Here is a 12,934-nt window from a genome sequence, read left to right as displayed (position 1 = left end):
GGCCGGTGCGCGGGGCCAGGTGCGGCGGGGGCGCGCCTCTACCCCGGGGGCGCGCGGAGGGGGCGGGGAAGAGGCTCGACGGGGCGCACCCGCCGCACGTCCGCACCGGCACCGGCACCGGACCCGGACCCGGACGCGGACCCGGACCGGGACCTGGAGCCGCCAGGCTGCCGCCCCGACGGGCTGGGTGTCCCCGGGAGGAGCGAGGCACCGCGGCCGCCCCGTCGCTGTGGGGAGGAGATGTCCCGCTGCTCTCCCCCGCCCCCCGGCCGGGCGGAGGTGCGGGAAGCGGGGGCAGTCCCGGCCTTTTCCGCGCCTCCCGGCGCAGGGACTTTTACCGCAGCGAGGGGCCCGGCGGCTCGCCCCGTCCCTGCTCCGTGCCGGCCCCGGACCCCGCTCCGCTCTCCGCTCCTAGCCGTCGGCCCCGTCCCCCTGCCCCGGGATGCCGCCCAACCTTACCGGCTATTACCGCTTCGTCTCCCAGGAGAATATGGACAATTACCTCCGCGCACTAGGTAACTCCGTCCTCCTTCATCGCTTTTACTCCCTTCAGTCCCCAAAAACGTCAGCCCGCAGGATCTGGGAAGGGGAGGAAGGGATCTGGGCAACCCCAAATCTTTGGTCGTTCTGTCTGCCACCATCACTTTTTGCGCTGTGGTGGGAGGGGGAGAGGAGGTACCCCCAGAGCTGGGGCTCCCTGGCTAAAGAGTGAAGGATCTCTGCGGGGCTGCAGCTGGCGGAGGGGCCCAGGCAGCCCACAGATCTCCCCTCCATCTCGCCCTCCAGATATCAATGTGGTCCTGCGAAAAGTGGTTTGCCTCCTGAAGCCCGATAAGGAGATCATCCACACAGGAGATCACATGGTCATCCGCACGATCACCTCCCTTCGGGACTACGTTATGGATTTTGACCTGGGAGTCCAGTTTGAGGAAGACCTGGGGCCTGTGGATGGACGCAAGTGCCAGGTGAGAAGCCCACACGGGGCTGGATGAAGGCGGACGGGGGTGTGCTAGAACCTCAGGGGCTTGTCCAGCTTTTGGTTCACAAACAAGGTGAGAGCCCAGGTCAGAGCTGGCCTGCCCCGGCAGGTCCGGGAGTTACTGGTTCTATGAGTAAATCACAGCAAGGGGGATGAGCACCGTACAGCCAAAGACCCAGTACTTAGGGATCCAGAGGGTACTAGTCCCTTGGGATAAAGACAGAAACGGCCTGCTTGTCAGCGCTCAGTTGCACATGGGAGGCAGAGGGCCATCCATTCCCCACAAAGAGTCAGTCCTAAGGACCACCAGAGTGCCAAACTACTGCCATCAGTCCTAAGGAGCTACCAAAAAGACACCAGATCCAGGACTGCGTTTGAAAACATGTCTGACGGGAACAGGCGATGTCATCGCTGGTAATCTGTATTGTCAGGACCTGCTTTTGTTGGGACCGTGCCTTCCTCCTTTTTTTTTTTTTTTACAGACAACCGTGTCCTGGGAGGGTGATCAGCTGGTGTGCGAGCAGCTGGGAGAGAAGAGGAACCGAGGCTGGAGGCACTGGCTGGAGGGGGACCGGCTGCATCTGGTGAGGAGGCAGCGGCGGTGGGAGCACACAGTGCAGGTGCTGGGGGCGCTGAGCGAAGCCTGCGCAGCCTCCTTCCAGCTCCTCTCGGGCGCCAGCAGCGGCTCCTCGGGAGCAATGACCACCTCCCATAAACATCCGCCTGCAGGGTTCAAAAGTTGACGGCCGTGCCCCTTCCCAGCCCGCGGGGTGACCCGACGGGGGGGCGGGCAGGGCCGCAGCCTGAGCTCCGTCTCCTCCTTCCCCCCAGCGCATGACGGCCGAGGACGAAGTCTGCGTTCAGGTCTTCCAGAAAGTGAAGTGAAGAGGATGCCCGGGCTGGACCTTCGCTCTCGAGTGCGAACCGCCGCGGATTAAAGCAGCAAAACACGGCGGGAGCCAGCCGAGCCATGCGTGGCGACCTCCTTCCTTCTGCGGGGCCCCGCGGGGAGGGACGGGACGGGACGGGACGGGACCGGGGGGCCCCTGGGGCCGGCGGTCACGGCGGGGCCAGGCCCGCGGGAGAGGAGGGGGAGGCGGCGAGGGTGGGGGGGAGATGGGCCGGCGGGGGCACGGAGGCTCCTTTCAGAATAAGAGCCGGGAGGGAGGGAGGGAGGGACGGAGGGAGGGAAGGATGGAAGGAGGGAGGGATGGAAGGAGGGAGCGGGACGGGGGCCGCCCCACCGCCCAGCACTGCGAGTCCCCGGCGGGCGGCTGCGGGCACTTGGTGCTGCCGATCCCGTTCAAGCCCCTCGCAGCCCCTTCTTGTTCCCCTCCTCCCTCCCCCGGCCGAAGCAGCGCCCAGGCAGCCCCCGGTCCCCCTGCGGGAAGCGGCTGTGGTGCCCCGAGGCAGCGAGGATGGCTGAGGCTGCCCCTGCTGCGGCCGCCGACGGGGGTCCTCGGCTCCTGTTGCTTGCGGACATCACGTTTTTTCTCAGGGTACCAGGGTCCTCAAGCTATACAAGAGAAATGGGCCATCGACGGCAAGGATTTTGGTGTGAATTCCAAGGGCTGGGGCAAGGGGACTAGTCCCGGGTTCACCATGTTCGAGGCACTCTTGAGAAAGTCCATAGGGGGAGGGAGGATCAGGCTGACCTCCAGGTGTAAGAAACCACTGCCTCTAGTCCCAGTTCTCCTTCTGGCTTTCCTTGCACTGCCCCCCTTGGCTCTCATAGCTCCACAGCTCCTCTCTGCATTCAGAGACCGAGGGAGAGAATCAAAGGAGGTGAGGTCCCCTGAAAAGAGGGACCAGTGCCAGAGACAGAGGTGTCCTTTAGGGAGGACAACTGATGGGATGTGCAAAGACAGGAAAAAAATCACATGCCTGCACCTATAGAATCACAGAATCATTAAGGTTGGAAAAGACCTTCAAGATCATCTGGTCCAACCAGCACCCTACTACCAATGTCACCCGAAAGCCCTCAGGGAGTTATTTCTGAAATAAACTTGTAGTTTCCCCCAAACAAAAGATTGAAATGTTCAGTACTCAGAAATACGTAGCTACTGACAGTCAAAGAGCCATGAAGTAGGCAGGTTTTGAAAATACAGGCCTTTTTCAAGCAGAGAAAATGCTTTTTTTTTTTTTTTTTCTCCAACAGTTCATCTAAAAACTAGTATTTTACAAAGAGCTTCTTTCCAGAGAAGTGAAAACATGACTGCAATGAGAAAAGGACTGCTTAAGAACATGCAGTAATACAAGGTGTCAGGGAGCTGCAGCTTTACCTACAGGTGCTGACCTCTGGCTCTTGAGGGTTGTCTCTGAGGACATCACAGGCAGCAGCACCCTGTCATTATCCACAGTGCAAGGATGCCACTGGTTGGGACAGAATCAAACACAACGGGCAATCATAGCCAGGCCATCCAGGATGTCATTTATCTGCTCCATGCAGACCTCCGTGACACATCATTCCTTCTACCATCAGGATCCTCTGTGTTATCTTTGTTGCACTGTGAGCTCCCAAGAGCCAGGGCTTTGACCACCAGCAACTGAAGCTGGTTGAACTGCTGCCCTCTTCCCACTCCTACATACAAGGAGTCCTGAGCTGCTTCTGATCCTCAACACCAAGCTCACTTCACCACATCCAAACTGATATCCTCCAGGCTGTGCAATCAACAGTTAATTTCAGGTTCTGCACCAAAAGCTGGCCAGATCAGGCAGGTCTATGGGGCATGTATCTGGCTGCTCCAGGTAGATGCATCTCAGGCTATCCACCCTTGCTTTACCAGCTGAACTACTCTCCTAGTGCCCCAGATGGTGTCACCGGGGTGGGGGGCAGCAAACACATGGGATATTTACCATGGAAGTGCCACCAGGAACTCCTAGTAGTGCCTCTTGGATATAAGATTGCTGTCAAGAACACATTGAAATGATCAGCTTCCTTAAAAACGATCCTAAATCACTTCTGTCCATCCATCCTTTGCATGTGAACACCCTCTTTCCACCAGTGACCTGTTGGTAACACGTCTCTCAGTAGTTTCTAGTGCTTCACAGCTTCTTTCCAAGATACGGTGGTCTCTGAGTAAAAGCTTCCCTTCTGGTGGGACAGTAAGCCACAAGAACCTGCTCCAGTGCAGCACAGAAGTGAGGCTGCCCAAGAGTGTTCATCAGGCAGGGGAAATATTCAGAAACCAGGAAGTACCAATGTAATGTCCCCTGCTTAATCTTAATTCTGATGTGTGAGGCCATGCATTATTGCAGGGGCACTAGTTACATGTTTATGAGCTCTTTTCCAGATAATAATTCAAAGGCATTTTGACGAACAGGTTTTCGAGTCTTCAGTACACTTCCATAAATAACCTGGGGAAAAAAAAAAAAAACCTTCATTCTTTTTAACACTATTTTCATATCCATATTCAACATGTTTTTGTAGCTGTGGATTATTTCCTATAATTTCAATGCAAGAATGTAATTAGCTTCTCTGTATCCGTAATTCTAAGGGAAAACACTAGAATGGTGTTTTACCTGTTACACCAAAATCTGAAAGCCGTGAAATTTTAAGCTTCATGAAGTTGGTAGTGCAAAGTACAGAGCTTGGGCACTGTCCTGATAAAAGCCTGAAATGTGTTTGTAAATTACTATCTTTTCTCATTTCCTCATGAAATAATGAAGGCCTTATCTATCTTGTTTCTCCTAAAAATGCTTCAGGCTTTTGCAGAACATGCAGCAGAGAGGCCTTGAAACTGAACTTATTATCAGAATGTTTATAATTCTATAGGTCTGTTCGTTTCTATTAATACCTATTCAGCTCAAAAGTCTGAAGTTTCTTGCTTTCCCTGAAGAAGTTCCCAGCTCCCATCTCACAAATAATAATAATAATAATAAATAAATAAAATAAAACAAATAAAATAAGTGCTCTTCAGCAAACCAGAGCAGAGAAGACTACTTTTTGATGGTTTGATTTTTTAAAATTTAAATTAAACAATTTGTTTGTACTATAATTTCTGGACTTCTTCCTATGCCAGAAGACATCCAAGAAGGAGTGGGAGAGGCTATAGGACGACATCTTTAGGAGCAAACAAACTCTCAGCAGCTGCTAGGATGCAGATAGAAACATCGCCACAGGTCTCCGGTAATCATTTTTTCTGCCCTTTTCTGTATAAGGGAAAGATGGCATCTGCCTGGCTGGGATTTGACAGCCCCCAAAAGCACTCTGAATGTTTCCCAGGTCGGTGTCCGCACCGGAGCTACAGCAATTCAGCAGCAGAGGGCAGCAGGCGCCGGGATAAGAGAGCTTCGTCCAGTCCAGGCTGTGTGCATTCCGACTTTTCTCTTCCCACCCTCTGCCTCTTCCCACCTCTGGCGGGGCGAAGGGCTTCCAGCCGCTCGGAGCTCCGGCTCGGACAGCAGGCAGGACGGGAGAGGTGCGGGCACCGCGGAGGAGCGCATGGAGATGTGAGTGTGGCCAGCTTGGGAAGGGGGACACACGGTGACATCTTTCCGGGAGGGAGCTGGATGATTAGGCTGTTCCAGGAAGGAGGTCAGAAGGGCTAAACACATGCTCCCTAGCCCTCCATTAAAACTTTGCTAGCACATAGGGTTTAGGATCTGCCTGGTTGGTCTTTTCATGAGGTCTGATCAATGAGCATGTTTTGGAGGAGCACTGTTAGTCCTGCTCCCCAGAGAGGGAGAGGGAAGGTCTGCAAGCTGAGAAAAAACATGAAAGCCAACTTTTGAAGAAGGGGGGCTCAGGCATGACCGGGTAGTATTGCTCCTTAGCAAACTGAGCTTGAGACCTTCAGACCCTGACCAAGTTAACTGGGCAAAGACCCTAAGCTATCTATCAGTAATCAGAAATGACCCACTGGCCCAGAGCCAAGGAGAACCACACTTTCACTGGTTCCAAGAAACCGAGCCCCATGACTGGTGGGAAGAAACAGCCATTGCTCAGGGAAATCACCTACGTTTCTTCAGACTGCTTCTTGGGCTGATGAATCTCTTTGGCTTGGATCACAGAGCCTTGCTGGAATTAAGTGCTATTGTCTTCATTTCAGTGGTTCTGCTTGCTCCTGAGTGATCCAAGCCAAAAGCTGGACCTGTAGCTAGGCCTCCCGTGTTTTTGCATTCTGCTAGACAGTGTGCAAGTCACTTCTGAAGTCCCCCAGATTTCAGATGACTGAGTTTTGTGCTATGTCATAATGTAGTTGCCATGTTCACAGGCACATTCCTTCTCTCCTGTGGGTCATCCTCTTTTTTGGAGTGACCAGTTCCAGTCCAGTGCCAAGAAAACTTTTTGGGGAAATCAGATCCCCAAATTATCCCAAGCCATACCCCAACAATAACATCAGCAGCTGGGATATCATCGTCCCAGAAGGCTATGTGGTGAAGCTGACCTTCAGATATTTTGACCTGGAGCCATCTGAGTCCTGCTTCTATGACTATGTTAAGGTATGTGGATAGATACCTGGGCCAGTGGGGAGGTAGAAGTGGGAGTCTAGTGACCCCTGCATGAAACCGCTGCTCATTCACAAGGCCTCCTGTCATGCTTCCCACAGAAGGAAGGAGCTTTATAAAGGTGGTAAGGGGGGAAAGAGGCAAGTTGTGGCTGGGTAATAGTGATGCATGGAGAAGACTCACTCTTATGAGACTACAGAGATTTCCCCTTAACCCTGACAGATCAAAGCAGACAAGAAGAACTTGGGCCGATACTGTGGTCAGCTTGGGTCAACCACAGGCAATCACCCAGGAAGAAAGGAGTTTGTATCTCAGGGAAACAGAATGCGTCTGGAGTTTCACTCTGATTTCTCCAATGAAGACAATGGCACAGTCATTCCCTACAGAGGTTTCCTTGCCTATTACCAAGCTGTAGGTGAGTAGGAGATAACTTATCATGCCTATGTTGGTCCTACTAATTTCCCTCCTTGACAGGCAAATCAAGAGAAGGCTTGAGCAAGGATATGGATCTCTGTGTCCTTTCAGTGTCCAGCAGATAGCTTTGACACTTTCCTCCCCTTATCCCAGCATCTCTTTTCTCTTCAGATCTTGATGAATGTGATCCTAACAATGCTGCTGAGGACAATGAGGGGCCTCGGTGTCAGCACATTTGCCACAACTATGTGGGCGGCTACTTCTGTTCTTGCCGGCCTGGCTACCAGCTCCAAAGTGACCACCACTCCTGCAAAGGTAAACTGAAAGCTTGAAAGATCAGATGGACTAAGGAGGGTCCCAGGGCTGGACTCCTTCATCCAGGAAGGGTGGGAGAAGTGTCTTGGGACGCAATTAACAGGGCAACAGATGATACAGCCCCACATTGTTAAATCTGTTTTCTTCCTCTACCCCAGTGGAGTGCAGCAGTGAGTTGTACACAGAGGCATCTGGGTACCTGAGCAGCCCCGAGTATCCCCAGCCCTATCCTGAAGACCTCCGATGTAACTACAGCATCCGCCTGGAAAAAGGCCTGTCTATCATCCTGAAGTTCCTGAAGCCCTTTGAGATTGATGACCACCAGCAAGTTCATTGTCCTTATGATCAGCTCAAGGTACTGGTCATTAGCAAACCCACCTTCCAGCCCTGCTGCCAGGCCTGGGCAGGAACTATGAGGACACCACTACTGGCACAGGAAATTTAGGATCAATACAAGAAGAATGCCCCAGAATGAGAAACTAATCTGTTTCCTTGTCCCTCCCTCAGCTCTCTTAATTGCCATTGTCCTGAGATCAAGAGGCCCTGGGTCACAAGCTCCTGGGAGCCAAAAATATCACCCTTCTTCCAGTTTTATCTTCCTTTGCTTTAGTCTCAGGATTCAAAGGGCTCTGATTCCCATGATAAAGGAGAAGCAGAGCTTGTGGTAGGCCAGTCCTTTGTTCTGATCTGACAGTGCAGACATCAACAAAGATGAGTCAGACAGCCAGCTCTGTCCACCATCACAGGCACTTTGGCAAACTTGGTCTGGACTGAGATAGGGGAACCAGAGCAAAGGCGTGTATGTTTCTGTCCCTGTGATACATGTCTTTGTCACCAGATCCAAGCACAAGGGAGAGAGATTGGTGAATTCTGTGGCAAGGAGTCACCCGGCAGCATTGAAACCAAAAGCAGTGAGGTGGACATACTCTTCCTCACCGATGAGTCAGGGTTCAGCCGTGGCTGGAAGATCCACTACACCTCAGAGAGTAAGATGTTATTCCCCTGAGACTACTGCAGCCTGTGTACAGCATTTGTTAATAACCACTCACCTTATCCCATTTTCTAACAGAAATACGGTGCCCACAGCCTGTCCCACTGGATCAGTTTACTGTCATCAGAGACCTGCAGCCTGTGTATCGATATCAGGACTATTTCATTGTCAGCTGCAAGACTGGCTATAACCTGATGAAGGTGAGACCCATTCTCCACTCCCTTCAGCCATTTCCTGGCATCTCTTCAGTCTGTGCAAGTCTTTAATTTCCAGTAAAATTTTCTTTGGAGATTTCACTCCTGGCAATCTTTCGGTTTCTGTTTTCCCTTGCCTATTCAGGCTTTTTTTTTTCCCTAGTGTTTTCTCTTTTCCTAGTCCCCTTCTTTGTGCATTTACTTTCTGACAAAGAGGCAAGCCCTGATAGATGAAAGAACAAAGATCCCAGGAAATATCGGTAAGCAAGTCTCTCTTTGGAAGGATATGAAAACAGACTGGAAGCAGAAAATGCTACCTGCCTCCCTACCCGTCCTAGTGCCAGGGCTGGGTAGCACCGCAGACCTGTCATGTTTTTGTGGTTGCTGGCTGCTTATACCTTGGCTTACTATGAATAATTTGTAGCCTGTGGCAAACACAGGATGCAGGAAAGGCAGCAAAGGGAGAGGCCAGCAACTGGAATGGAGTGCTGCAGGGAAACTGTTGGACAGCAATGGAAAGATGGACAGATAGGATAATATATCTATGTGGAGAAGGGAATATAAGACTCTGCACATCCAGCAATGCTTTTTTTTTTTTTTTCTCTTCCATGCAGGGCAGCCAGAAACTGCTGTCCTTCACTGCTGTCTGCCAGGCTGATGGAACATGGCATCAATCCATGCCCCACTGCGAAAGTGAGTGAGCTGGGAACTGGGATAGTGCCCCTTGCTGTGGGTTATTCTCCCAAATACATGGGGAGTTCAGCCTCAATGACACAATTTGTCTTCAGACAGAGACTCATTCTGATTGGAAGGACCTGTGAAGGTCATCTAGTCCACTATTAACTTTTGTTACACCTCCTGCTTGCAAAAACTTAAATGTTTTCCCTCCCTTATGAAAAAGCATAGCATAACACAAAATAAGTCAATGGAATGTTATAACATTTAAAAGCTAAAGATTCCAGTTTGGGAGCCGTTTCAGAAAAGCCACTCTCTGCCCCCCTGTACTAACTAACTTTGTACCTATGTACCATCCTTCATATCATGGCCACAATCCAAGTCAAGCCTAAACCTGCAGGTGTTAAGTCTGTCTTTATTTCATCTCTTTTTTTTTTCTTTTTTTTTTTTTTGTAGTTGTGAACTGTGACAATCCTGCAGAATTGACCAATGGGGTATTCAGATATGTTAAGAAACCTGCAAACAACAACTACCAGTCAGTGATCGAGTACCAGTGCAATGAGCCATATTACCACATTGTCACCAGAGGAGGAGGTGGTGAGTCCCAATCCCACACAAATACTGAAATATGTTTATGAAAAGCCTGCCCAGATATCCAGTTAGAATTGCCCTAATCTCTGCTCCCCAGCGTTAGGGCTCTTGCTTTCCTCCTGCAAAGACTCTCCAACCTTTCCTTGGCTCTGCAGCATAGGTCCTGAGGATTGCTGTCTCAGCCCGTTCCTACCCCACTTCATTCCCAGAGACCTTCACATCCCTCCTCCAGGCTCTTGTTAACTTTTGAGGAAGGTCTTAGTCATGATTCTCATAATAGCCATCTATAGTCATGATTTATTTTTCTCTGGTGGATTTCATTCTTTCACCGAAACTTGAGGTAATCAATAATATGCTGAAACTTGATCACAGAAGTCCAAGTTGCTACAGATGCAAATAAACAAACTCAAACTCCACTCCACTGTAATGCTGTTTACTCTCTTTGGAAAATTGTCCAACAGTAGAGACATCTAGGAACTAAATAACATATATGAAGAAAAAACAACTTGTATGTAGCAAGTCAGAAAAATTAAGGCAACATTCAAAACCATACACTTACCTTCTTTTTGCACCTGAGACATGATTTGATGACACAGGAGCTTAGGTTACAAGAAAGGTATAAAAAGTTCATGATTTCCTCACCCTGACTGGTCGTGTAGCCTCCACACACACACAGACACACACAAGAAGTAAATTTTTAACCTGATTCAGTTCCTGGATATGGTTGCCAGCACAGACTCACAAACAGTTGTGCAGCATGCCTCAGAAAGCTGCACACTGGCATTGGGGTCAGGATCAAGCAGCTAAGGGATACTTTAATTTGGAACTAATGTTGAATTTGATTATTTTTGCACCTGAGTTTAACTCCTTACTATAGAGTCAGAGCTCAATCTGACCAGGAGCAAGTAAATATCAGCACTAGCACATGTAAAATTCTGATAGAAAGTGATTGTGGTTTAGTCAATTGCCAAAGAGAACAGCAAAGAGTTTCTTGAAAACATTTAATACAGTATACGTTGTATAAATGGCATATAAATTATTTTTAGTCACCAACACAAACTTTCTAAGAAAAACAATAATTTTGGAGGTTGTGGAATTTGCATTGAGAGATGACTCACAAGTTAGCTAACCTGCAATATAGCCTCAGAAATAACTACTGATTGTGCACAGTAACAGATTAATCTTTTTCCTTGTTCTGGAACAAAACACTCTATCCTACTCTCTGCAAACAGCAGCGACCAGAGACTTGAATCTCAAATCCACGTCTCTACTTCTTCTCTCCCTTCTTTGGGCTAAATAAGGTCAAACAGTGCGCCGTAAGCATGTGAAGTTCACTCAGCTGGCTTTTTAGGCATTTCTTCTCTAAAAGTGGTGCCTGAACTTTCTTGTTCTTCACTTGGAAACAAGGTGCTTCGAGATGCACAGGCTCTTCCATATGGACACGTTTCAGACTATGCCACAGGCAGCTTTTCCTGGGAAAGGGTGCCTCTGGGATTTTAGGGCTGAATGGGACATCTTGAAGAGAGGAACCCCTTCGTTCTTCCCACCCTGTGCCTACAGGCCTGGGTCTCATTCACTCCTGTCTCATCCTACAGGCAGGTTCACCTGCTCTCCTGAGGGAACCTGGGTGGATCAAGCTGGCCAGGCGAGGATTCCTGTCTGCTTGCCAGGTTAGTAAAAAAACTATGATTTTTGACTGGTGTTTACTAATCCATGCTTATCATCAATACCAAGCAGGGACAACGTGCAGGGAGGAGAGTGAGGATAATGTTGTCAGTGAGGAAAGACAGGGAAATTCATCCAGGGAGGCAAAAGTAAGGTGATGTGGAACAGTGATGGTGTAGGAAGGAGAGAGACAAGCCAGGACAACAAGGGGTATCATGATCTCCTTGCCTCTCTCCACAGTGTGTGGGAAGCCAGTCAATCCTGTTGCTGAAATCCAGCGGATCTTGGGCGGCAAGCAAGCAAACAGAGGCAGTTTCCCTTGGCAGGCTCTGACTGGCATCCATGGACGTGGAGGTGGAGCACTCCTGGGCGATCGCTGGATCTTGACTGCTGCCCACACCATCTTACCCAAAGCGTCAGGAGGAAACAATATAAGCCTAGACCAGCTAGCAGAGGAGGCTAACATTTTCCTTGGCCACACGGACGTAGAAGAGCTCCACAAGATGGGCAACCACCCTGTGCGTAGAATCTTTATCCATCCAGATTACAACCCTAAAGATGAGCACAACTTCAATGGGGACATAGCACTGCTGGAGCTGAAACACCCAGTAACCCTGGGCCCTGCAATACTGCCCATCTGTCTCCCAGATACTACCAACACCACCTTCTACATGGATGGGCATATGGGCTACGTGAGTGGCTTTGGTGTGGAAAAGAACTTTCTTTCAAATCATTTGAAGTATGTGAACCTACCAGCTGTTTCCCGGGAGAAGTGCCAGAGCTGGCTGGATAGTAAGAGTGGACAGACGCCTATGGTTTTCTCTGAGAATATGTTCTGTGCTGGCTTCCTCACAGTCAAACGGGATACCTGCCAGGGGGATAGTGGGAGTGTCTTCACAGTGTTAGACTCGGGAAGTGGACGCTGGGTGGCTACGGGTATCGTTTCTTGGGGTATCGGCTGTGCCCAAGGTTATGGCTTCTACACCAAGGTCCTCAACTATGTGGACTGGATCAAAGAGATAATAAGGGAGGATAGGCTCTAAATATTCCCAAGTAGCTGAAGAATCACTGATATCATGTAGATTTCCAGACGCAGCAAATCATATCCAAAGCTTTCGATGATGTCCTAAAGGCTTTTCAAACACAGAGACCATGTAACCTTAATCATGAGCACTTCTGAAAGCCACCATATTGTTTGATGAATTCTTGGTGGCACTGTCAAAAGTTACCAAAGGGTCTGTCCCATTAGCAGTTTGTGGGTGTTCTAGTTCTTCCAAAGGCAATCTTATTGTTGGACAAAGCTTTAATAGTATCAGAAATCTCATGACAGCAAACATGCTATTGTGTGAAGTGCTGACAATATCATCAGACTACTGCAGTCTACATTTGTAGTCCCCATTGTGTGGGAAGTTTGCAGTGCAGCAAACCTTCTTGAAGGCTGTGGTACTTTGTGCTGAGTACAGTGTGTATATGCCCATTGGCATCAGTAAGATTCTATGAATATTAAAATAATTGCTGGAGAAACCAGGTGTGTTATGTTTTTCTGTCTTTGCTTTTAACAACTACTAAATATTCGCCATAACTGAGAGCCATTTATGGACTTTATCTATATAGCGATTGCTCTATCTACCGCTAATATGTTTCCAGCTGTGCAAGGGC

General features: G+C 49.6%; 2 protein-coding genes across 2 annotated transcripts; both read left to right on the top strand.

Moving 5' to 3' along the window:
- The first annotated feature begins 301 nt into the window (after window positions 1-301).
- RBP5 (retinol binding protein 5) lies at window positions 302-1,946 on the top strand. The gene is made up of 4 exons (XM_040573949.1): window positions 302-515; window positions 787-965; window positions 1,462-1,563; window positions 1,811-1,946. Exons 1-4 carry the CDS (start codon window positions 443-445, stop codon window positions 1,862-1,864), a joined length of 408 nt encoding a protein of 135 aa, XP_040429883.1. The 5' UTR covers window positions 302-442; the 3' UTR covers window positions 1,865-1,946.
- A 3,328-nt stretch (window positions 1,947-5,274) lies between these two features.
- C1R (complement C1r) lies at window positions 5,275-12,799 on the top strand. The gene is made up of 11 exons (XM_040573914.1): window positions 5,275-5,431; window positions 6,196-6,424; window positions 6,653-6,845; window positions 7,016-7,159; window positions 7,318-7,514; window positions 7,998-8,145; window positions 8,229-8,350; window positions 8,959-9,037; window positions 9,476-9,616; window positions 11,206-11,280; window positions 11,516-12,799. Exons 1-11 carry the CDS (start codon window positions 5,424-5,426, stop codon window positions 12,316-12,318), a joined length of 2,139 nt encoding a protein of 712 aa, XP_040429848.1. The 5' UTR covers window positions 5,275-5,423; the 3' UTR covers window positions 12,319-12,799.
- Window positions 12,800-12,934: the final 135 nt, after the last annotated feature.

The sequence above is a fragment of the Cygnus olor genome, chromosome 1 (genome assembly GCF_009769625.2).
Source record: "Cygnus olor isolate bCygOlo1 chromosome 1, bCygOlo1.pri.v2, whole genome shotgun sequence".
Lineage (NCBI taxonomy): Eukaryota > Metazoa > Chordata > Aves > Anseriformes > Anatidae > Cygnus > Cygnus olor.
Note: the sequence above shows the minus strand (reverse complement) of the source record. Positions and strands in the feature narration are given on the sequence as shown.

Coding starts and splice junctions, on each gene's coding strand:
- C1R (XM_040573914.1), top strand. Junction 7,160..7,317: donor TGACCACCACTCCTGCAAAG/GTAAACTGAAAG, acceptor CCTCTACCCCAG/TGGAGTGCAGCAGTGAGTTG. Junction 7,515..7,997: donor GTCCTTATGATCAGCTCAAG/GTACTGGTCATT, acceptor CTTTGTCACCAG/ATCCAAGCACAAGGGAGAGA.
- RBP5 (XM_040573949.1), top strand. CDS start 443: ATGCCGCCCAACCTTACCGGCTATTACCGCTTCGTCTCCCAGGAGAAT. Junction 516..786: donor CAATTACCTCCGCGCACTAG/GTAACTCCGTCC, acceptor CTCGCCCTCCAG/ATATCAATGTGGTCCTGCGA. Junction 966..1,461: donor TGGATGGACGCAAGTGCCAG/GTGAGAAGCCCA, acceptor TTTTTTTTACAG/ACAACCGTGTCCTGGGAGGG.